Source organism: Malania oleifera, chromosome 10 (genome assembly GCF_029873635.1).
Source record: "Malania oleifera isolate guangnan ecotype guangnan chromosome 10, ASM2987363v1, whole genome shotgun sequence".
Classification (NCBI taxonomy): Eukaryota; Viridiplantae; Streptophyta; class Magnoliopsida; order Santalales; family Ximeniaceae; genus Malania; species Malania oleifera.
In genome coordinates, this window is record NC_080426.1 from 27,473,643 (window position 1) to 27,497,782 (window position 24,140).

General features: G+C 33.7%; 2 protein-coding genes across 4 annotated transcripts; both read left to right on the plus strand.

Annotated features, from left to right (window-relative positions):
- Nucleotides 1–2,802: 2,802 nt before the first annotated feature.
- Nucleotides 2,803–9,306, plus strand: LOC131166441 (CO(2)-response secreted protease-like). The gene is made up of 11 exons (XM_058125006.1): nt 2,803–3,021; nt 3,139–3,263; nt 3,446–3,543; nt 3,709–3,867; nt 4,010–4,121; nt 4,688–5,243; nt 5,320–5,420; nt 5,524–5,766; nt 6,401–6,515; nt 6,661–6,874; nt 8,649–9,306. The coding sequence occupies exons 1-11, from the start codon at nt 2,890–2,892 to the stop codon at nt 9,197–9,199; spliced, it is 2,406 nt and encodes an 801-aa protein (XP_057980989.1). The 5' UTR covers nt 2,803–2,889; the 3' UTR covers nt 9,200–9,306.
- A 7,177-nt stretch (nt 9,307–16,483) lies between these two features.
- LOC131166057 (histone-lysine N-methyltransferase, H3 lysine-9 specific SUVH1-like) lies at nt 16,484–23,909 on the plus strand. 3 transcript variants are annotated; one of them, XR_009139724.1, is made up of 3 exons: nt 16,484–16,794; nt 16,958–19,539; nt 23,501–23,909. XR_009139724.1 is itself a non-coding variant. In XM_058124291.1 (2 exons), exon 2 carries the CDS (start codon nt 17,250–17,252, stop codon nt 19,476–19,478), a length of 2,229 nt encoding a protein of 742 aa, XP_057980274.1. In that variant the 5' UTR covers nt 16,499–16,794; nt 16,958–17,249; the 3' UTR covers nt 19,479–19,656. The 3 variants fall into 3 exon arrangements, 1 of the variants encoding a protein (XP_057980274.1); XR_009139725.1 differs by having other exon boundaries at nt 16,499–16,794; nt 23,552–23,908; XM_058124291.1 differs by lacking the exon at nt 23,501–23,909 and having other exon boundaries at nt 16,499–16,794; nt 16,958–19,656.
- The last annotated feature ends 231 nt before the right edge of the window (nt 23,910–24,140 follow it).

Consider the following 24,140-nt stretch of genomic DNA (forward strand, 5'->3'; position numbering starts at 1 on the left):
TCGTGCTTTGGATATTTAAATAAAAAATGTGAGGGTTCGTATTCCTCGTGTTGTCAGATGGTGTAAACCTCGGATAGGATGGGTTAAGTTGAATGTGGATGGAAGTTGTATTAACCCAGGTAATTATGGTGGTGGATGTATAATAAGATATGAAAGAGGATTATTTAAAGTAACTTTTTCCTCATTACTAGGTTATGGAACAAATAATATGGTTGAATTGAAAGCGATTATTATAGGGATTAATCTGTGTAAAGATCTCAAATTTGATCAAGTGGAGATTGTCTGTGACTTTGCTTTGTTGGTTCAGTGGATTAATTCTTGGAAGTGTTCGGCTTAGAACCTATGGGAATTGTGGGAAGAGTTTGTGTTAGCATTGAGAGACACACATTATAAAGTGGAACATGTTTACAGGGAGGCAAATCAAAGTGCGGATTTCTTTATCAAGTAGGGTGAATCTGGTATATCCTGTTCTTATAGTTGTCAGGATGAGCTTCCACAACAAGTCAGGGAAATGATTTGATTGGATTTATTGGGATTTCCTTCCTTGCGCTTGTAATGCTTTGTGTTGGTGTTTGTGAAGGTTGTAGTGGTTGGTTTATTCCTCGAGATCTTTCGGAGTTTTATTTGTTTTCTACTTATAGTTGTTTAGTTCTTATTTTTTTGTTTGGTTGTTGGTCATTGGTTTATTGGTTTTGAATAAGTTAGTTAAGTCAGTTTTAAATTCTTGGGATTTAATTTTGTTTTCCCCAAGTATCAAGGTTGGAATCACGGTATTCCTCCACCATAAGTGAAGGGTTTTCTAATAAAGATAGGAAGTGCCGCCCTTTTTTCACTAGTTCCGAATAGATGTGTATTTATAGACTGGTTTGGAATATATGTGTATTTGTATGTTTGTCATATAACTGAAGTCTCACATATGTGTTGAGAAACATATTATGATAAATTGAATTAAATTGTAAGTTGTTTAATATATTTTCCAAAGTAGTTATTAGAGAAATTTTTCTGTGTTTACTGCATGTGTATTATCGCTAATTTGACAAGTTTCATAAAGAAGTGACTTTTAGTTCATAAAGTAAAATGAAGAAAAGGGTAAATAAAACAGCATACATAAATTTAGTGACATTCAATTATATTTCTTACATCTCTATGTACAAATATAAAGGCTACATTTGATTCAATCTGTTATCAATAATAAAAGAGTCATAATATAGGGATTGAATACATTATTGTCGTATTATAAACTAAATGATGATTAATAGATATATGATGAACGACCATTTCAAAATTTCATAATGAGAATTTCTATTTCTATTCCATTTCACATTAGAACCATGAAATAACATAATTTTTTGCATATTAAGGATCCTTCTTTATTTTATTCAAAAGAAAGACACCTGCAGGCTGCAGCTATAGCTATATATATATATAGACTTCAAATACAAGGCTTCTGTGCCGATTGAAGAACCAATGCAAAGTGAGGAATAAATAAAGAAGAAGATGAATATGGTAAAATAATAAAACAGGGTAGATAGCAGATCATCAGAGGGCATCATCATCAGCCTCAGCAAGAGAAAAGAAAGAATAAAGGACACTATATGCTAGAGAAGGGCAGTGGAAGAACATGCATGAATCTGAGACTTGCAGCAGCCTTGCCTCTTTCCTCTCTCTCTCTCTCTCTCTCTCTCTCTCTCTCTCTCTAGCTAGCTAGCTACTAGATCTTTTGGCAGTGGAAGGAATATCAATCTTATATATGGTTGCTTGCATTTCAAGCGTGTGATTTCCTTTATCCATTATACTTAGAATGTGCCTGCTGACATATTGATCTTTACATGAGCTGTGCCTCTCCAACCTTCCTAGTTTAAGGTTAATACTGTAAGATTGAACTGGATTGAATAATGTTAATTGAATTGAATTGATTATGATAATAGGTAACTTGTGTTTGATTTCTTTTATAATCCCCACTTAGTTACTACGAAATTAAAAGAAACTATCTCTAACTCATGTGCATATAAAATATTTTTCTTACTATGTTATGTATCCTTTTGTATGGTACACTTGTCCATGAGCATGAATTTTCAGAACTTGAATTTAAAAGCAATTTAATTAATTTTATATTATATTTTATTCAAATTCAATATTTGAAATTTATATTTCCAAATACGTGCAAAATAAGGTTATATTCAGATATGCAGATTTCAAGATTTAGATTTATATTTTTACAAATAAATTTAAAATTGCATATATATATAAATTAAACTTAAATAATGTTTTATTTTATTTTATTTAAAATCATGTTGTTAAATCCCAACTTTCAAAGATAAGAGAATTATAACTCAGCTTAATCAACCATCATGGTCTGATAATTAACTAATCATATTCATTTGTGTCTAGTAGAGGAAAAGATTTGTCCCTTCATATTATCAGTATATTTACTTTTTAGATGTTAAATATGTGACAAATATTATCTTACTCTTTGTACCTTCAATATTAATAAATATAAAATTTATTTTTAACATGTGTAATATTTAAAAAAATTGACACACGAACACCTAAAGAGACAGATCCCTTATATAATTTCTCGGAAATAACTTGTCTAGTATAATTAATAAAAAAAAATTATAGCATAAATATTAATGCAAGCTAGACATGGATAGAGAAAGAATGGGAGATGGCCAAGTGGCCGCATACAATTCATGGAGCGGCCACGTATCCCCTTGGGCCCTGAGATTCATCACATTAAAGTGTCCCTTTTCTTAACTTTCATAGTCCAGTTTCCTTGGGTTTAAAGCAAAGTACCTCTCTCTCTCTCTCTCTCTCTCATCAGCTAGAGTATTAATTTGATCATCCATATCGATCGATCAACACTGCATCTCTCTCTCTCTGTCATTCATGGCTTCCTCATCCCTACTTGTTTTATTCTTCCTTTTTCCTTATTACTATTACCTTCTCCTCTTTGCACCAGCAGCAGAAGCTGCTGCAGGTACAGCTACAGCTGCAACAAATCATCATGAAATCCTTCAGGTGCCAACAAATCATATATATATATATATATATATATATATGCATGTGCATGTTTGTCTTCTTCCTTCTGTTTGATTGTTCTGACTGTTTATTTTATTTGACGGGTTTAATTTGCAGCCTTATGTGGTATACATGGGGAGTTCCTCTAGTACTGCCAATATTGCTAATGGAGAAGGAGCAGCCAGTCATGCAGCTGCTGCAGAGCTGTCTCATTTGCAATTATTATCCTCCATTATTCCAAGGTTTTATTTAATTAATTAACTAATTTAATTGTCTTTTATATATATATATAAAATTTTATTTTATTTTATTCAATAATTAATATTTTACTCATTTGATTGATCAAGAAAATTGCTCTATCCCTTAAATATTAAAATGTAAAAATTTAATTTGTGTTCAATTAATTAATTAAATTAATATGCAGGCAGGAGAGTGAGAGAATATCTTTAATCCACTCTTATAATCATGCTTTTAGAGGATTTTCTGCCATGCTCACTGAGAGAGAAGCTTCTGTATTATCTGGTAAATTATTCTTACCCTGGAATAAAATATACTCACCCCTTAAAGTAACTTTAAAAAGACACACACCTCTCTTGGATTTTAAAATATCACAATCTTCTTATGAGGTTTTAAAATTATTTATTATGCATTTAGAGATGATGAAACTGAATCAGTGAATAAATACAGGGCGCAGTGAGATTGTATCAGTGTTTCCAGATTTGATGCTTCAATTCCATACCACACGGTCGTGGGATTTCTTGCACCTAGCAGAATCTGCTTCTCCATCTCGTGACTTCCATTATCAACATGGATCAAGCGATGTCATTATTGGAGTCATTGACACTGGTTCTCCTCTTTTATTCTTGATTTATTTTTTGAAAGTTTACAATAAAAATTATTTAAAATTTAAAAAAAAAAATATATATATATATATATATATATATATAAATAATAGTGATTTTCAACCTCCTAAATTGTGTTACTATAGGAATATGGCCTGAATCGCCAAGTTTCAATGACAAAGGTATTGGAAAAATTCCTTTGAGATGGAAAGGAGTTTGCATGGAGGGGCCTGATTTTAAGAAGTTCAATTGCAATAGGTAATTGTTTGATTTACTCTTTTACTAACAATTGCTTAAATTAATTTATACAAAAAATTGTTTTTTATGCTAATTTTTTTAATTAGTATAGGAATATTATCAAAATAAATTTTCGCATAAAGTGATCTAAAATTTCATGATTAGTTGAAATTATTTATTTATAATAAATCATAAATTTTTCAATCATTGCTTAAATTTTTTTGTGAAGAAAAATAAAAACATATTTATTTTTTTCTTTCAAAATTATTAATCATAATATTTTTTTAAAAAATATTATTAATAATATCTTATATAGATAAATAATAATTAAAATATATAAATTTTAATTTTCTTCTTTTTTTAGCCTCCAACTATGTTTGGAATCTAGACATTAATCTGAATATAAGAGCGTATAAAAATGCAGTTTTTCCTAATTAAAATTATAAAACATAAATTGAAAATAACAAAACAGCAGAGGTAAAAGTGAAATTATCCCAAATTAAAGTTAAAAATTACGAGCGCTTCGGTAATTAATAAATTTTGTGGGGTCTAAATTATAATTACAAAATTAACGCCCCATACTGCAGGAAATTGATAGGCGCAAGATACTACGACCTTCCAAAAATCAAGCGCCACGGCTTCAACACGACGTCGGATTTGTCCAATTCCAGACGCAATGCCAGTGGATCGCCGAGGGACTCCGTCGGCCACGGCACTCACACAACGTCCATCGCCGGCGGCGCCGTCCTCAACGCCAGCTACTATGGGCTCGCGCGAGGCACCGCCCGCGGCGGCCTCACCTCTGCTCGGATCGCGACCTACAAGGCGTGCTCGGTCGAAGGTTGCTCTGGTTCCACCATCCTCAAGGCCATTGATGATGCAATTAACGATGGGGTTGACATAATCTCCATTTCCATTGGGATGAGCGCTATTTTCCAGATGGGTTTCTTGAGTGATCCAATTGCAATCGGAGCATTCCACGCCGAACAGATGGGCGTCATGGTTGTGTGCTCCGGCGGCAACGACGGACCCGATCCTTACACCGTTGTCAACTCCGCTCCATGGACTTTTACTGTTGCGGCTTCTAATATCGATCGGGATTTTCATTCTCTTGTGATTCTTGGAAATGGGAAAGCTTTTCATGTAAGATTGAAGACTACAACGTGAAATTTAGGGTTTTTGAATTTCTATTTACTTTGATAAAAATGTATTACAATAGGGTTCTGCAATCAATTTCTCTAACCTCACTCGGTCCGAGAGATATCCCCTTGCATTCGGAGAGGATGTTGCTGGTACATTCGCCGCTGTTTCGGATGCAAGGTAATTAAGCACATTATCTTTTAATCTGATATTATCGTTAATTTTGTAAATGATATCTCAAGCTCAACATGATTATGATGAGGATGATGATGCTTTAATTCAGGAACTGCTATCCTGGAGCGCTAGATTCAAAAAAGGTAGCGGGCAAGATAGTAGTTTGTGTTGACAGCATCCCAAGTGTTTCGAGGCAAATCAAGAAATTAGTTGTAGAAGATGCTAAAGCCAAGGGACTGATTCTAATCAATGAGGACAAAATAGGTTGGCCGTTTGATTCAGGCGTTTTTCCCTTTGCAGAGGTTGGGGATACTGCAGGGCATGAAATTCTCAACTACATTAACTCAACCAAGTAAGGAACATTATTGATCAATCGATATTAGCAATTCTTTAAAGTTAATTAGAAGTTTTTCCGTGTCATTTTACTTGCTTTTTTGTTTTATCTATATTGCTTTCACATGATTCCCAATAGTGAGCCACATAATATTGCTGTCACCTGATTCCCAATGGTGATCATTAATATAATATTATGAACTCGCTCTACGCAACAAAGCTAAATGTACTGTTGCTTGAGCAAGGGATACATTTTTCTTCTACAACCAAATGACCCTTGTAAGGTGCTTGACATTAAAATAAATGGGCAAATATTATTCGAGAATAAGGAGACATGCCATGAATTGAGGCCTACTTAGTCTATCAACACAGGGTTCAATCCAGTTTATTATAGGGTATAAAACCTGTCTCTTTCTGGCTCTAGGAAGTAAGAATGATGTATTTTTTTACTTTTAGCATGGGTCCAAAATATCGATATCGACTTCCTCATATGATAAGTTTCTAGTTTGATTTGTTATATGTAAGAAAGAGGTAAGTAGCTGCATCTAATGGCTCAAAATAAGTGCACAAGTTTTAAAAAAAATGAATTAAGATTTTCTTGAATATATCTGACAGTTATGGCGCAATCATCTCTTTTATATGCTTCACCACAGGAACCCAACTGCTACAATCCTCAAGACAGTTGATGTGCCGAGGGTCAGACCAGCACCAGTTGTTGCATATTTCTCATCCAGAGGTCCTGGAGGGCTTACAGAAAATATTCTTAAGGTCCTTCCCATATTCTCATTATTCATTGTCTTTGTAAATTATCTCATATCAGAAAGTATCTATGTATGTAAGTTAATGCATTTTATAATCACATGTTTGTTAACATTCTGTCCAGAGTATGTTCTAACAGTGTTTTGTCACTTAGCCTGATATAATGGCTCCAGGAGTCGCCATTTTAGCAGCAATGATTCCACAAAGTGAGGCAGGCAGCGTTCCAAAAGGGGAAAAACCATCAAGATTTGGCATAAAATCGGGAACGTCAATGGCTTGCCCTCACGTAACTGGAGCTGCTGCATTCATCAAATCAGTGCACCGCCAATGGAGTTCTTCCATGATTAAATCAGCGCTTATGACTACAGGTATATTTGAAGAGTTATAATGTCTTCACTTAGCCCATTTGAAAGCTGTGAACATGCTGAGTATTATGCCTCTTATTGCACTTATAATAATTTTTAATGGCCATTAAAATGGCCTTTATAAAAAAAAAAAGGGGGGGGGGGGGGGGGGGGGAGGGAATATGAAGTGGCTCTATGAAATGATCTAAGTAGTGCCAATCTAGTAAACTATATAGGTCTGCATACAACAGATTGCATGCTTGGCATCATTTCAAATGATTGAAGACAACATAAGCACTGCAAGACTCCGACTTAAAGAAAAATAAGGATTCATCTGTTGATGATCAGTTTTCCTGAACTTCAGGAACATATTCCATCAGCAAATATTACCATAATGTTGATTTTGTCCACTGGTTACCGTTAATTTTATTCCCATAGACTAATGTGTGGCACCTTTGACAAGAGCTCCTGCCCTAAACAACTAGATAGGGAAGCACTACCAAAAGCAATCCCTAACGTTGGAATCACTACCTTGACTTGTGAATCACAAGTATAACAGTTATCCAATCCTCAAAAAAACTACTAAAATAAATAGAATTTGTTGGGTGACATGATTATTATTAACATGACTACTGTTTGTCCAGTTCAAGAAAATTATTCATGAATAATTTTATTGAAGTGGTTACTAACTACATTCTTGGTTGTTTGTGATACTACCTTTCTACATAACCATCCTATCTTAACAAGTTAAAAAGTATCAGAGCTCATGGTTCAATTTATGTAGGAATAGGTAAGAGGAGGAAAAACTGAACCAAGAACTTTTAGGGTCTGTTTGGTATGACTGACAAAAAATTACAAGAATGAAAAACAAAAGAAAAAAGTAAAAACTGAAAACTAGCAAATTAAAAACTTAGTTGAAGGCATGTTCTTTAACTCCTTGAATCAAATAATAATTAAAAATATTATTAGATAATGAAAATACAAAAGAATACAAATTAGAAAATGTTATTAAAAAACTTTGAAGTTAATCATAATTATTTTACTTAATTATTATAGTTTTACTCACTCTTTAGTGCTCCTAGAACAATCATATTACACATGACAATTGAAAAATGGTAAAATTATTTTTTTAAATGAATTTCACTTTTTTCAATATTTAAGAATTTTAGAGATATTTTTTTATTTTAATTATATTTTAAATCCACATGATCATTTTGTTTTAATTTTAATCCAAAATTGTGTATAAAATGATTTAATTGACAGAAACGTATTCTGAATATTAAAATGTTCCATAACACATGAAAACTAACAGCAAAATTAGAAAAACATTAACATGAGGAAATACATCATGCTCACCTGTTTTTCACCGTATTTCAACAAAAAAATGAAAGCAGAAATGATACCAAATGGCTCCTAATTAGTTCCAAACTTCCAAGTTTTCTAATCCATTTTTCAACATTTGTTATCAGTTTTCTATGGCTCCGTGTTCTAAAAACTTTGAAGATACTTTGGCTACCTTTTCTATTTTTTGGGGGGCTTTACCATACATTGTCAGTGCTTCTTCATTTTGTAAACATAATTGAACTTTTAACAAGAAAACCTTTTTGAGTACCATTAATGAATACATGAAGCATTTGTGACATATTCATAAAACCTTTCATTGTTTGTATTAAAGCTAGTAGAAAATCCTTCAACCTATTTTTATGAAGTGCATGTAACCATTTCCATGGTCCAAGCAACTCTCTTGATTTTGCTATAATAATGCCAAGTTTAATTTATACTCTTCGCTGATCTGCAGCTTCAATATCAAATAACATGGGGAAATCCTTGACAAACAGCTTTGGCAAGATTACGAATCCACATGAGATCGGTGTTGGGGAAATAGACCCAGTCCGAGCTCTGAATCCAGGTTTGGTATTTGAAACCACAACAACAGATTATTTGCTCTTCCTTTGCTATTGTGGCTACTCCCAGAAAAATATACGATCCTTGTCGAACACAAACTTCAACTGCCCAAAAGCCTCCTACGATGAACTTGTCTCTAACATCAACTACCCATCAATCTCCATTGGGAAGCTCAATCGGCATGGAGGTGCTAAAATGGTCAAAAGAACTGTGACAAATGTGGGATCTGCAAATACCACCTACACTGCCACAACTCATGCTCCAGTGGGGTTTGTAGTTCAAGTTCTTCCCAAGAAGATTGTTTTCAAGGAGGGTTTGACAAAGGCATCTTTCAAAGCCTCCTTCTATGGAAAGGAAGCTCCAAAGGGTTATAATTTTGGATCAATTACATGGTCTGATGGACTGCACACTGTTCGCGTTGTTTTTGCTGTTAATGTAGAATAAAAATTGAAAATTTTATTGTGAGAAGTGGGAAATTATAATTTTTTTCCTTTTTTTGAGGAAAGTTATGTGCGAAGAATCTGAAATTATTGGAAGTTCTAGTTGTGATATGTTTTTGTCCTGTGTTAGATCTTTGTACTGGCTTATTTATTTATCTTCTGTTCTGTATGATTGATTGGCGATTGGCCATCCTGTTCATACTCTGGGCTGAAAGTATGGAAGCATCAAATTTTATATATAGTTTTTTAAGATGTGTTTATCTTCTGAACTTCCTACTCCAGGGAAATCTATTTTTGGGAAATGCGAATAAAGGATTAAGAACAAAAGCTAAAATAATTTTAGGAAGATCAAGTTGCTTAAAAAAAATTGAAAAAAAAATAATAAAAAATTTTAAAATTTTTTTATCATTCAATGCTTAAGTTTTTTTTCAAAAATAAAAAAATAAAATGAAAGAAAAATTAATAAGTGATAAAATAATAAATTTTTTTGAAGGATTTATAAAGTATAAACATTTACAACTTTTTTATTAAAAAAAACAAAAAGGTCAAGTTGTTTTGTAGCTATAAAATAATTTTTTAAATTTTAGCATTCCAAAGTTGTTACTTGTGAGAAATAACATAATAGGGGTAGTCCGAAAAAGATTTACATTACTTAGGCATGTGGTCTCGTATAAATTTATATAGCATCTTTTTAGTTGAAAACTTATATCAGAAATTAAAAATCAGCAAACTTTAGAATCAATCCTTTACTATAAAGAAATAAAATAATAATAAAATGTAGAAATAGAACAAAATATCCCTTAAAAGAGATGTCATTTGCCCTTGAATATGGAATACACGCACACATAGAGAAAAAGGGAGGCACTATCAGCACTCCAAAAAGTGTTATTGGCTCTTTTTACATTTATTTTTTTCATGTATTAAATAGCAATTTTATTCTTTAATTTTCACTTTACAGTGAAAAGAAAAAACGAGAAAAAGAGTATAAATTATTATTTTATTGTAAAAAAATTAAGAGATAAAATAATTATATGCTTTATGAAATATAATCATAAAACTTCACCGGTATTTTTTGAAGCACCAATAATGTTTTCTTAAAAAATAATAATAATAATTCATTCTCAAGTTCTACTTTCTTTCTAAATATTTAAATTGAAACCTTAACGGTTTGTTTGGTTAGACAGAATGATTATTCTTGGAATAAGATAAAACATGATTTAAATTTTGAAAATCAAGAGAATAGTTATTCCTTCTATATACTTAATTATTTCATTCAGTATGTAATAAGAAAGGAATATATATTTTCATGATGAAATTTGAGGACAATCATTTTTTGTTCATCCCTTATTATGAGTTCATAAAATATTTCATATTTTTATTTGTTTCATAATAATGACATAATTTCTTGTATAATTCATTGTAACTAATCTACTAAAATTAATCTATTCCTAAGAATAGACATTCTGTGTAGTGATTCTTAAAAAAAATTAAAAAATTAAAAAATTTTAAAAAATTAAATTATTAATTAATTAATTAATTAATAATTAATAATTAAATAATATAATATAAAAGTTACTATCTTGAAGAATCAGGAAAGTAACCTATTGAGACCCCCACACAACTCTCTCTCTCTCTCTCTCTCTCCTCAATTTTTTCGACGAAACTTACGCTGATTGAAGAATGGAAAATATCTTTAGATTCCAATTTCGACCAACAATATTTTAATCTGAGAGATTTCGTGATTTGGGCGTCGTAAGCACCACTCCTGGGATAAGGTAAGGGAAATAGATTATTTCAATTATTTTCAAAATTGAACCGATTAAATTGAGAGTTTAGATACCAAAATACTATATATGATTTTTCTGAATTATTTAGGCATATGAAAACGATGATTTTTGGTTATTATGCATGTAATTGGGAAAAACCAAATTAGTAGAGTAAACATTTTCAATTTTCCGGAAAAGTGTATATTGTGAATTAAATAAAAATTATGAAGATGATCAGAACGTTGTTTTCTAAAAAATATATTTTCCTTGATAATTTATTATATTATGGTATAAACATTTAAATTGTGTGGCATATATATTATGGGACCATTACCTTGTGCAAATATGATCTTCAGATTCTTCCAAACTTCTTCAGCAATCGAAGTGCTGATAACACTGGCAACAATTTCCCATGTGAGATAATTCAAGATCCATGAAAGGACCATGTTGTTGCATAGAAACCATAGAATGTACAATGAGTTAGACTGATTTTCAAGTTGAGAAAACGAGCCATCCATGAAACTCATCTTGTTCTTGACATTGAGAGTTGTCAACATTGATCTGCTCCACGTACAGTAGTTCTCACCATTCAAAGGTTAAGAAACCAAGATCAAATCAAGCCTCTCCATGATGAAGAAAATAAGGGTTGGAAAATTTCTCAAGCAAAAAACGAGAAGATTGCTCTCACACTATATCAGAATAAAAGAAAGAAAATGTATTGCAAGAAAATATAGATAAAAACATAATCTTGGACAAGAAAATGATCAAAAACTTGTATTGTATTTCTTGTATATCTTTACATGAATCAGATCTCTATTTATACACATATATTGATAACTAACTAACATAATTAATAGCTAACCAACATAACTAACATACTGATAATTAATAGCTAACTAATATAACTAACATATTGAAAACCATTAGCAGTTTCAGACAAAACGTCAATGGTTTCTTCTCGAGGCTAAACCGTCGACGATTTCTTCCTGAGGCTAAACTTCCTACAACTCAACTTCCTTGTTTTTCCTCACCATGTTTTCCCCGTGCATCAATATGAGCTACATATTTAATAAATATATCAATTAGTAATAATTAATTGATAGTATTATCATAAAAATACAGAAAAACAATATTAACGTACTATCTGTAACGACCTCAAAAATCATACCATTTTTTTCTAAAATATATATATACTGATAATCATTTACGCTGATTCTCCTGTAATAACTACTAGGAAACACTTATGCAGCGGAAAACATAAAACTATACAACTATTATTATAATACCAAAATTTAGTATTATCTCCAAAACATAAATACACAACTACACGACTTCCCAGTAACAACTACCAAAAACCCCTGAATGCTATTCAAAAATATATCTCCTTGAAAACACTTACCCTATAGATAGGGCAGTATATATGACCTCTCTATCTCCGAGCCTGAACTGCTCGTCTAACTGGATCACCTGAAAAATGTTAAATTATTGGGATAAGACAACTTTCACTAAGAAGAAAAATGATATTACCAGTGTGTGAAATCTGAGTTTACATGAACTATAAAATAACAAATAATTGAACTAAGATAATGGGTAAAATATAATACTGTGTAACTCACACTTATGTGGTTTAAAATACAGTTGTTTCTGAACTTACTATTTAATCATACTTTTATAATCTATAGGTAAGTCTGCTGATTTCTATAAATCTATATATATATATATATATATATATATATATATATATATATATAAAATTGTGAAACTTCCTTGGAAAACTATATGTCATGATTTAACCCCTCATGATAGAGTTATGTAGCCTGTAGGTGGAACTTAACACTGGTTGCCCTACCAGGATAAGTCAATTAAAACTTTATCATTCATTAGACTGACCACTCTACAATCCCTCAAAAGGCACGATAACTGACATCTCCCATGTCAAACTGACCTTCTCAACCCAGATTTCTGGAGAGCCTCCAATCCCTCCAAGGCGCGGTTGACGGAAATCCACACACTATTTGAGATATGTGGTTGCTCTCTGATCTGAAATAGCTATAGTATCGTACTCTGCTAACTGAATCTGAAATGAACTAATTCATCAGGGATTTGATACTATATAACAATATTATATATATATATATATAATATATATATATATATATATATCTTATCATTTTACCATGATTCTGGTGTAACTTAAATAACCATAACATTGCAATATTTTATCTAAATATGCTATATAATCTGAATAATCTATAATATTTGAATGTATTGTATAATCTAAATGTTATGGTTCTGAAGCCTGTATATCATGGTATCCTGAAAATGCTGTAAAATATATGTTTCTGTACGTATACTATAAATCATGATAATCTGAAAGGTGTATAATTGTTGTACTGGTCTAATATTAACTCATGCCACACAACTAGAATAAATAAATATCCCATATTTTGAAATCTATATTTTCTGATATTAAATATAATTTATGGTTTGAATAATAATCTTGAAAATCATATAATTTAATATTTGTAACCATCTAAAATACATATATCAGAATACATATGCTTCACTAATAAATATTCTTAATTTAACTGACATTGCATATTTCCTTTACTTGGCTAACTGAACTCACTTACTGATTCTAACTCATGCCCATGGCGTTCATAATTCCATAATCCTGAAATTATACACATACATATTTTCCTATTAATTAACTGAATTCTTAGAATAATTTTCATACTCACATTTTCCTAAATTATAAACCATCTATCATTTATCTGAGTTCTTGAGGACACCCACTAAAAATCCTTAGCTTGCCTGCGGTATATGCACCAAACCCTGAATTCACAATACCCTAGTTTAATCACCCCAAACACTAGTATATCAATATTTAATACAAAATCTGGGCTCCGAAAAGCCTACTAACCAAATAAACGTTAAATAGCCCACTTACCCTAATTTTGGGATGGTGCCCAACTTTCTTAAACCAAAATTCTGCTCAGGTTAAGTTGTAGAGAATCTCTCCAGGATCATTGTGGTAACTTCTGATCGTCGAATAGGGGAGAGACGGAGCCGAAAATCTAGAGAGAAGGCAGAGGGATCGAAATCTAGTGAGAGAAAAGAAAAAGGGAAAAGAATTCTCGCTGAAACTTGATTTTTGCATATATATACAGACTGCTACCACGTGGCTTCATTGATGAGCCACGTGTACTCGTTGACGAACCGAAGAAGGGGAAGGTGAAAAGTTCGTCGACGAACTAAGGGGTCTGATTTACCCTCTCTTGGTATCTCTTCGTCGATGAATACTGAAACTCGTCCACAAACACCATAAGGTAGTTCGTTGACGAACCCTGTTTTTGTCCTTTTTAAAATTTTCCTTTTTCTCCATCATTTAATTATTATAATTTTCCGGTCTCTACACTATCTATTATAGTAAATTTAAAAAACTTATAACTTTATGTTTCGCAATACATATAGAGTTTTAATTTTAAAATTTTGAACTTGTATCAACGTAGATAAAATATAATGATTGATGATGATTTAAAACTAACACTGCATTTGAGACATGATCATCATTTCCATTTATTTTGGAAGGTTGACATACATAGATCAGTGATGATTGATGAAGAGAGTATGCAAGTTCGTACTTATGATTATTAGGCCTTTGTCTAATATGATTATCACATCTAATTAAGTTTTTGGGTAGATCTTTAAAATTGTATCCTCTATATTATTACAGAATGAATACATTGATCAGCCTGTAAGAACATAAATTTGGATGATGATTGTTGAGTAATGTATGTACAATTGATCTCTTTGAGTTTTAGCATGTACACATATTTCCAAATATTTCCTAGTGAACATATTGCATCTTTACCGACTAATTGTGTTTCATTTTTTTGCCTTGTCGAAACTCATTGTCAATCGAAATCCTTATCTCTCCCTCGTTGACTATCATGGCCAATTGACCAAGTTTCATTTTCTCTGTTGTCAAACATCGTGGTCAACTAAAATCCAAGATCCAACCTTCGTTGCATTTCAATGTCGAATTCTTTGAATTTTATATAATTTTTTGTTGTTTAAATTTTGGGAATCCATCTTTTCTGCATTTCAAGATCAAATTCTTGTAGGTGTCAATGTTTAATTTTGTAATGCAGGTGCCGTTTGGTGCAATAAATTCATTATTTAAATCTCAATTTAATGAAGAATAAAATTAATTTATTCATTAGGAAAAAAACATATATTTTGTATCTTTTATATATTCATAATGGGGGATTCATTATATACAATGCACCTTTGTTAATTTGGATAAATAAAACAAAACATATTACAATAAATGGAGAATAAAAATATATCTTAAATACTAATTTCAAAGCATATATAAAATACTAAAACAAAAATATCATTACACCATTTATTTTTCCCCATTGAAACTACATACAATCTTACTAATGTAAATTAAAATCACATTTTATACTTTTCAAAATTTGAATAAAATTGTTTAAATTTTAATAAAATATTAAAAAGACTGAATTAAAATATTTAAGCTGTCTCCTTTTTTCTTTGACATCCTTTAGATTTAATTATTATAATTTCATTTTTTATTTTAAAAATGGAATACAAAATTTAAAAATTTAAATAAAATGTTTAAAAATTAAATTCGTGAATAAGATTTGAAATGCAAATAATTATATAATTTAGTAAAACTACACGAAAATAATGTATAATGACAAATTTTTATTTGTAAAATTCAGATTTTGAAACTCATGAAAATCATCTTTTAAATAAAAAACTTTATAAAGTCATTGAGCATGCGCGTCGTGTGCGTGAGACTAGTAATCATTAAATAAATCCATTTAAATAAAATGAAACCTGCATCGTTAAAACTCATACTAAAGTTAGATAAAGTTGCTTAGCTGCATAATATTTTAGAAAAGTAATTAAATTTATAAATATTATATGATTTTCAATCGCTAATACTATAATGGAAATTTCTTAATATGATTTCTTTAACTTCTTAAAATACTCTTATAATTACTCATACTTTCTTTCTCCTTAATATCAATTTAGTTTTTAACTCACTGAAAAATTCCTATAATTACTCTCTTAATTGAATTAAAATGTTATATATCTCCTATTTATTTTCCGACAATTATTTCTTCAAACGAAAAATAAAAATTTTAAGCATAATAAGTTTAGGTCAAACTCCCATGTTGGAATTCCACTTGTAAATGGTAATCAATTGAACTCAACTAATTTGTTTTAAAGTTATTAAAAATTAAAATTAAAATTAAAATTAACTAAAATAGTTTTTTCGTACTATTTACAAAATGAAAATTCGGACAACATTGAAACCATTCCCGGTAGCGCCCGTGACAATCTTAAAAATTTCAAATCTCTGTCGTTTAGTATAAAGGGAGTCAGCAAGCAATTACCTCTGTGATTTACATTTTTAATTAATCAATTAATTTAATTAAATTTGATTAATTATTATTAGGAGAAAACGTGGGGAGTGCTTGAGAAATGGGATGAGAGTTAAAATGAGTTACGAAGATTAGACAGGCCGGACTGTGCGCGGAGTGCACGCGCATCGACGCTGCCTTCTCAGAATATGTTCCTCCTTTACCTCCTCTTGCCTTTCTGGTTTTTGCTTTCTTCTCCCTCTCAAACCCTAAAACCCTACTCCCCTCCGTAGGGATTCCAATCCTTCAGGACCCTCACAATGTTTTAATTTTTTGAAAAGCAAAGGAAACGCTTTATGTTTTAGTTTTTGGAAACATTTTCAACCGTTTCGTGTGAGAAGTCGTCGGATCTCATGATTTCTCGCGGCTTCCAGGTTCTCTTTTTTTTTTTTTTGTTTTTGTTTTTTTTGATGTTTTTTCGGCTTTTAGTTGCTCATTTCTGTGTTAATTTCATGTTTCGCGGTGATACCCCTGTAGATGAATTTTTTGTTTGTTTTCTGCAGACATTTTAACCTGTTTTTCACTTTGGTGTTGTAGGGAGGCTGTTTTCTTGTTGGATCGTCTGGGTCCATGCGCAGGCTTGCCCCCTTGGGCAGTTTGTTGTAAACTCACTAGCCTCCTCTGTTGTTATGAATACTTTTAGCCTTTAAAGTCTGTATGTATGGTGAAATGATGTTGTAAATTATATAGTTTAGGAACAATACTTTTATGAGACGCGAAGGTTATTTTTTTTTTCCTTTTTGTTCCCTGAGTTGGTCAGAGGGGAAAAGGTGAAATTTGGGTAGGGAAGACTTTGGTTGTTTGGTTTTGGTTCAGAGGGTTTATTTTAATGGAAGGAGGCTCAGGTCCGAGCTATGTTCCTCCTGCAACTGCTTTTGATAAGTCTAGAATTTTGGATGTGAGGCCCTTGCGTAGTTTGGTCCCTGTGTTCCCCTCATCTACACAAGCGCCTCCCTTCATCTGTGCGCCACCTTGTGGCCCTTTCCCTCCTGGGTTCAGTCCATTTTACCCATTCAGCATGCCGCAGGGACCTCAACCCTCGCCTGAACCTCAGCAACAAACACCACCAATGAGAACTACAAACCAAGAGGGAGGTTTTCCGCATACCAATCCCATGCAAACTCCGCCTGGTCCAATGCCAACTCCCATTCGATCTTTCAGAGCTCCAGATACTGTGGCGCCGCCCCATCGTAGGTGGGCTTCTAATGGTGATGCAGGGTCATCAATGGAAGCCTCTAGAGAGATGGGTATGCCATCTCCAAATCAAGGTGTGAATCTGGAGAAGTCTACTGGGCAGACAATGAATGAAGATGGGTTTTTTGATAGCCAGAAGCGGGCAGCTCCTCATCTGCGTGGTTCCTATGCGTTGCACAAAAAGACAAAGAGAGGCCAGGATGTAGCCTTTTCAGCTGATGGTGACAAGGGGTCTGGTAATAATTATCTTTGTGCTATAAACTCATTGCAGAGAGATGAAGGTGACAGTGAATTAGTTGGTTATATACTCATGACATTTGACGCCCTTCGGAGACGGCTTTGCCAACTTGATGATGCTAAGGAAGCACCGAGTGGGGGTATCAGGCGCATGGATTTAAAAGCTGGAAATATCTTGATGAGCAAAGGGGTAAGGACAAACATGAGGAAGAGAATTGGTGATGTTCCTGGAGTGGAGATTGGAGACATTTTCTTTTTCCGGATGGAGTTGTGTTTGGTGGGATTACATGCACAGTCTATGGCTGGGATTGATTACATGGTTATCAAGGGGGATCTGGAAGAAGATCCTTTCGCTGTAAGCATCGTTTCTTCAGGAGGATATGATGACGAAGCAGAGGATAGGGATGTTTTGATTTACAGTGGCCAGGGTGGGAACTTTAACAGGAAAGATAGGCAAGCAGCAGATCAGAAACTTGAAAGGGGTAATCTTGCTCTAGAGAGAAGCTTGCGAAGGGAAAATGATGTAAGAGTTATTCGGGGCATGAAAGATGCAGTTAGTCCCTCTGCAAGGGTCTATGTCTATGATGGGCTTTATACAATCCATGATTCTTGGATGGAGAAAGGGAAATCAGGTTGTAATATTTTCAAGTATAAATTAGTGAGGAAACCTGGGCAGCCCGGTGCTTTTGCCATTTGGAAAACAATTCAGAAATGGAAGGAAGGATTTGCATCTAGGGCTGGACTTATCCTCCCTGATCTTACTTCTGGGGCTGAAAGTATACCGGTGTCGCTTGTAAATGATGTTGATGATGAGAGAGGGCCTGCTTATTTCACCTATTTTCCTACTCTTAAATACTCAAAATCATTCAGCTTAACACAACCTTCTTATGGCTGCAACTGTCATAATGCGTGTCTCCCAGGTGATCTCAATTGCTCTTGCATTCGGAAGAATGGGGGTGATTACCCATACACCTCCAATGGGATTCTAGTGAGCCGGAAGCCAATGGTATATGAGTGTGGTCCTACTTGCCCATGCTTTCCTAATTGCAAGAACCGAGTTTCTCAAACAGGTCTGAAAGTTCGCTTGGAAGTATTTAAAACGAAGGATAGGGGTTGGGGATTGCGGTCATGGGATCCTATTCGGGCTGGTACTTTCATTTGTGAATATGCTGGTGAAGTCATAGATAAAGCCAAAGTAAAACTGGAACGAGATGAAGGTGAAAATGATGAATACATTTTTGATACAACCCGTGTTTATGAAAATATATTCAAGTGGAATTATGAGCCTGGGTTATTAGATGAGGAGAGCTCTGGTGCCTCCAATGAGAACTACAAGATCCCATTCCCCCTAATAATAAGTGCAAAAAATGTTGGAAATGTTGCTCGATTTATGAATCATAGTTGCTCTGCTAACGTATTTTGGCAACCACTTATATATGAACACAATAATGAATCATTTCTCCATATTGCATTTTTCGCAATCAAGCACATTCCTCCTATGAGAGAGTTGACATATGATTATGGGATTCCGCAATCTGAAAAATGTGATCTCGAGGGTAATATTATCCCCAGGAGGAGGAAAAAATGTTTATGTGGGTCAGCAAAATGCAGGGGCTACTACAGTTGACAGTTAAGGTGCACTAACCAGCGATAAGAGCAGCACCATCAAACATGATTCTGGTTAAAAGGTTTGAATCTCCCTCATTTCTAAATATTTTTGACTATTTGGTAAATATACATTGTTCATTGATTTAATCTTCATGTACTTTATTCCTATGATGATATGTATATGTATATTTAGTATGAAATGTACATTTCATTACGAAAATCATGCAATTAATGGGGAAATATTAGGAAAAGAGTAGGGAATGCACCTGTCTTCTTAACCAAAAGATTCGAAATGTTTTTGCATGACATGCTTAAAAAATTTAGTGGTTTAATTAATTCTGAAAGCTTGGCATGTAGAGTTCCAATGCTGACTAATAGGTAAAAAACAGGGCGCGCACACAGCCTCTTTTTTATCTATATACATAACCTTTTCCTCTTCTAGCTTCTATGGTTAGGATTGACATTTTTGGAAGACATGGTTCTAAAAATGACAAACAGAGCTAAACGACAAAATGCAAGGAAAAGCAATGGGATCTCAAACCTAATATTGCACATGTAGAGAAAAAATAAAAAATTTGGAGGAATTCTGTAGAATCAGAATTCAGGAAAATATAAGTTGGATAGGGGGCTTTGAATATGGGAGAAAAAGCCTCAAATAGCTTCTAATGTCTTTGAAGCAGTTGAAGCTTGAAGATGGAAAAGTTAGGATTTGCAAACTTGATAAAAAATTGAGTAATATTGCATCTTCGAACTGATCAATATAGGCATGAAGGGTGGAACCAGTGAAGCGGTCACTTACAAAACTCCAAGTTTAAAGGGGATTGGCTCCTTTAATTGTTGGAGTTTGACATGTTTCAGTCGTACAATGGTTACAGTTGAACATGTCTCCAAGTTGAAGACTTGAGGTTGATATCAATTCTGTTCTCTCTCTCTCTCTCCCCCCCCCCCCCCAAAAAAAAAAAAAACACCTCTCCACCCCCTCTCTTTGGTCCATTGGAGGCTGTCAGTCCTAGGCTACACAACTGGAGTGGAGGTCAGAAAGTGGAGTGGTGACTTTGACTCAAGAGTTGAGGCCTGGACACCAGCATTCAATTAGTTTAAGTTGAAATCTTGGTTTTTCCTATGCTCTCATATTTCATGTAAATAATTATCTAGGTTGGTTCTCTGATTAGAATAATGACATCAGGCACAAGCTGTGTGGACTTAAGATTGCATTAAAAAGTGTTTGATGGTACTAATACTAGCATGTGTTGTATCCATTTCCTGGTGGGCATGGAAGCATATGTTGTGTGGATCGCCGTGGCTTGTTTATACACTATGCTTGATTGCCAAGAACTGATGGCAACTAGTTATATATTACTGGGTTGAGGTTTGTGCTGTTTGTTTGTGGCCTACAAGAAAATCAAATGATTGGGGAATTGTTTATGATGTTGATCTCTTTGAATAGCTTTGTGGTTCTGCTACGGATGAGGAGGTGGGCGCCTGATAACATAGCTTTAACATTTATTTTTATTTATGTTCTCCCATTCATCATTGAAACCTCAACGTAGCCTAGCTTAATGGTCGAATTGATGCTATTTAAGCGATGTTACACATTGATTTTCTAAAGGAAAAAAAGTGGATAATTTATTAATTTGTTAGCAATTTGCTTCAGCAAGTCAGTGTCCCATTGGCTAATGGATTTTACCTGGTCTCCTGGTGACATGACATATAGAACTACAACTAAATTTTCGTCAGACAAGTGCTGGAGACTATGTTTAGCGCAATTGTGGCTCTGATTTCTGAAACTTTTTGTAGTGGGACATTTGGATGTTCAAAAAGGCGGCGAAATGTGTTCTTATTGTATGGACATGTTTTACTATTTTTGAAAAATTTGAAGGGTCAGAACTTAGAATATTAAATGTGGTCATTTTTTGTTCGTATTTCCCCCTTTTTTTAATTTGCACTTATGGTTCTGCATTATCTATTTTAGGTCTTCTTCATCAATAAAATTATCTGTTACTGCAAAAGGGAAAATTTCAGCTTGGATTTGATCCATGTTTGCAGATTTGTGGCAATGTCTTGGATGATTTTAATTGAGTTGTAAATTGTTTGTGTTTATTGGGATTTGTGGAGTGAAAATTTGATCATGTTTCTCCTCTGGCTGAATTTGACAGCATGTTTGGAGAGGAATTTTTATATGGGAGTTCACTTAGACTTCGGGTTTTTAAAATCCCATATAGAACCATTTATTTAGATAGAAAAACTTGAAAATTGATAAAATCCTTCTGGGTATTTTAACTTGGGATTTTAAACCCTTAGAATCACTTCTTCACCTCTTCAAAGGATAAATGAAGACAAGTCTTGTCAAATGATTATTGTAGCAGAAGTTACCCAAGCAAAGTATTTTAGTGATTTAGTTGTTTGTAAATGCTGAACCTCAAAATCATATAGTTTACAAAATTCCTTGTACAAGCTAGCCTTGAGTGATATAAGATTGGGAGAGTATATTCTATTTTGTTTTCTTTGTCTCTTTAGGCTTATTTAATATAAACTTGCGCATTCTTTCCTTAGACAACACACACACACACTACCACTAATCTCAAGGCTTTTGAGGGACAGTTGGGCAATAGGATCCAAACAACTTCTTATAGATGATGCAGTTATAAGTTTTTATTGGTGCAACTGACATGGTTTGTAATGTTGATGGAAAAATCCATTTCATGTCTTCTGATTGATTAATTATGTTTTAGACACAGTATAATCTTCTCTCTCTGTTAGGTGCCTACTAAAATGTTTTGAAGTGGGGGGTGCAGGCTCAGCTCATGCATAAAAATGTATAGCTCTATTCATGTATGTATGTTTGGAAAGAAGTCAACAAAAGAGTCCATTCATATCTCCTGAAACAGAGGTGATATTAACCATTTCAAAATGCTAGTGGGCACATCCATGCTTTTGAAGAACCCTTTTATCTGTTCTTCATGTACATATGTTCGCAAAAAGGTCAACAAAAGAGTCCATTCATATTTCATGTGACATACAAAAACATAGGCATTGATATTAACCATTTCAAAGTGCTAGCGGGCACATCCACGCCATTGAAGACCCTGTTTTTTCTATTGCACCAAAACAAAGACACCCAAAAACACAAAGAGGTGCCAAAGCCCAAAATCTCGCTCATTGAGCATTCGCTTTTGCAAACCCCAAATATATTAGTAAACAACTCAATTTCTGTCTCTTCCACAAAGAAAACTACTGCAAAAGTGAAAAATCAGTCCTTTAATCTCAGTCTTTAAAGCGAACATCATGCAAAATTTAGACATTCTGCCAGTTCCTAACCTGAAATAAAGTATTCCCCACCATGACATCTTGAACTTTCATATTGCTCTTCCGCTTTGAACTCCATATGAATCTTCCTTCTTGTTCAAATGTTTCCGACAAGTTTTTTTTTGTAACTGTATAAAATCTGTAACTGTGGGTTTGACTAGTTTTTGGTGAAAAGCTATTTCAGTGAAGTTAGATGACAGTTAAGTTTATGGTACCTTACTTAGGCCTTGGCGAAGGGTTTTGTAAAATGAGTAGCTAGGGGTGGCAAAACGGGTTCACAGGCCAGGTCCGGGTGGGTCGAAAACAGGTCAGGTCGTAAACAGGTCGGGTTTTAAACAGGTCGCAACCATGTAAACCCTAACCCGCCCGTTTAATAAACAGGCGGGTCATGGGTTACCCGTTAAAATTTTTTTTTTTAAATTTTTTTAAATTTATTTTTTAAAGAAAAGTACTCATTTTATTTATTAAATCTTAAAAAAAACGTAAAATGCGAAAAAAAAAATGCAGATTGGCGGACGAGAGAGCCGAGAGAGGGAGAGTCGGAGATGAGTAAGAATGATGAAACAAAGTCTAAAATGGATGAGTATGAAGTATTGGAGCATATTGGCAGAGAATCTTTTAGTGCTACATGCTTTTTCTTTGTGCTCATAATCAGTTTCCCCCAAAATATAATGTTCTCTGTTTCTTTCTTGCTTTATTTCGTTTTTTATTTTCGCTTACCCATCTCTTGCACAGGCACTGACCATGGCGGAAACCTGGATTATGAAATTTATTTTGGCATCATAGGAACTCAGAAGAACCACGTGCTGTAGTTGAAAATAATCAATGAGACTGAGAGTGAGAGGGAGGGGGCCGCCACGCGCTGATGGGGATGGGACAGCGTGCGGCGATGGAGACAGCGGAGTGAGAGGGACGGCGACAATGATGGCGTGCTGGTGCTGCAATCTGCAATGCTGTGGTGCTGGGCTGAGCCTGGGCAGAGGGCAGAGTTGCAGTGGGCAGAGGGTGTGGGTAAGTAAGACTTCAGAGATGAGAGATTAGGGTTTCTTTTAAATGGGTATTAGGTATATGTAGGTAAATAAATGGGTCACCTGCCGGGTGGCCCGATTCGAACCCGGTTTGACACATTTATAAACGGACGGGTCACGGGTTGATCTATTTATAAGCGGGTTGATTTTCATAGACCCAAACTTGTCTTAATCGGGCGGGTCACGGGTGACCCGTTTTGCCAGGTCTATGAGTAACATGTCTTGTTAGAAATGACACCTAATGGCTTTTGAAGTTGAACTGTGTTGCTATTACTCCATAATTAGCATAGCAGCTCTTATTACTTCGTCAGTAAGATTAAAAAATTTAAGGTGGTATGCACTTAATG

Excerpts from the sequence above, each read along its gene's own strand:
- LOC131166441 (XM_058125006.1), top strand. The coding sequence starts at position 2,890 with ATGGCTTCCTCATCCCTACTTGTTTTATTCTTCCTTTTTCCTTATTAC. Across the intron at positions 3,544-3,708 it reads AGAAGCTTCTGTATTATCTG|GGCGCAGTGAGATTGTATCA; the intron begins GTAAATTATTCT and ends GAATAAATACAG. Across the intron at positions 3,868-4,009 it reads TATTGGAGTCATTGACACTG|GAATATGGCCTGAATCGCCA; the intron begins GTTCTCCTCTTT and ends GTGTTACTATAG.
- LOC131166057 (XM_058124291.1), top strand. The coding sequence starts at position 17,250 with ATGGAAGGAGGCTCAGGTCCGAGCTATGTTCCTCCTGCAACTGCTTTT.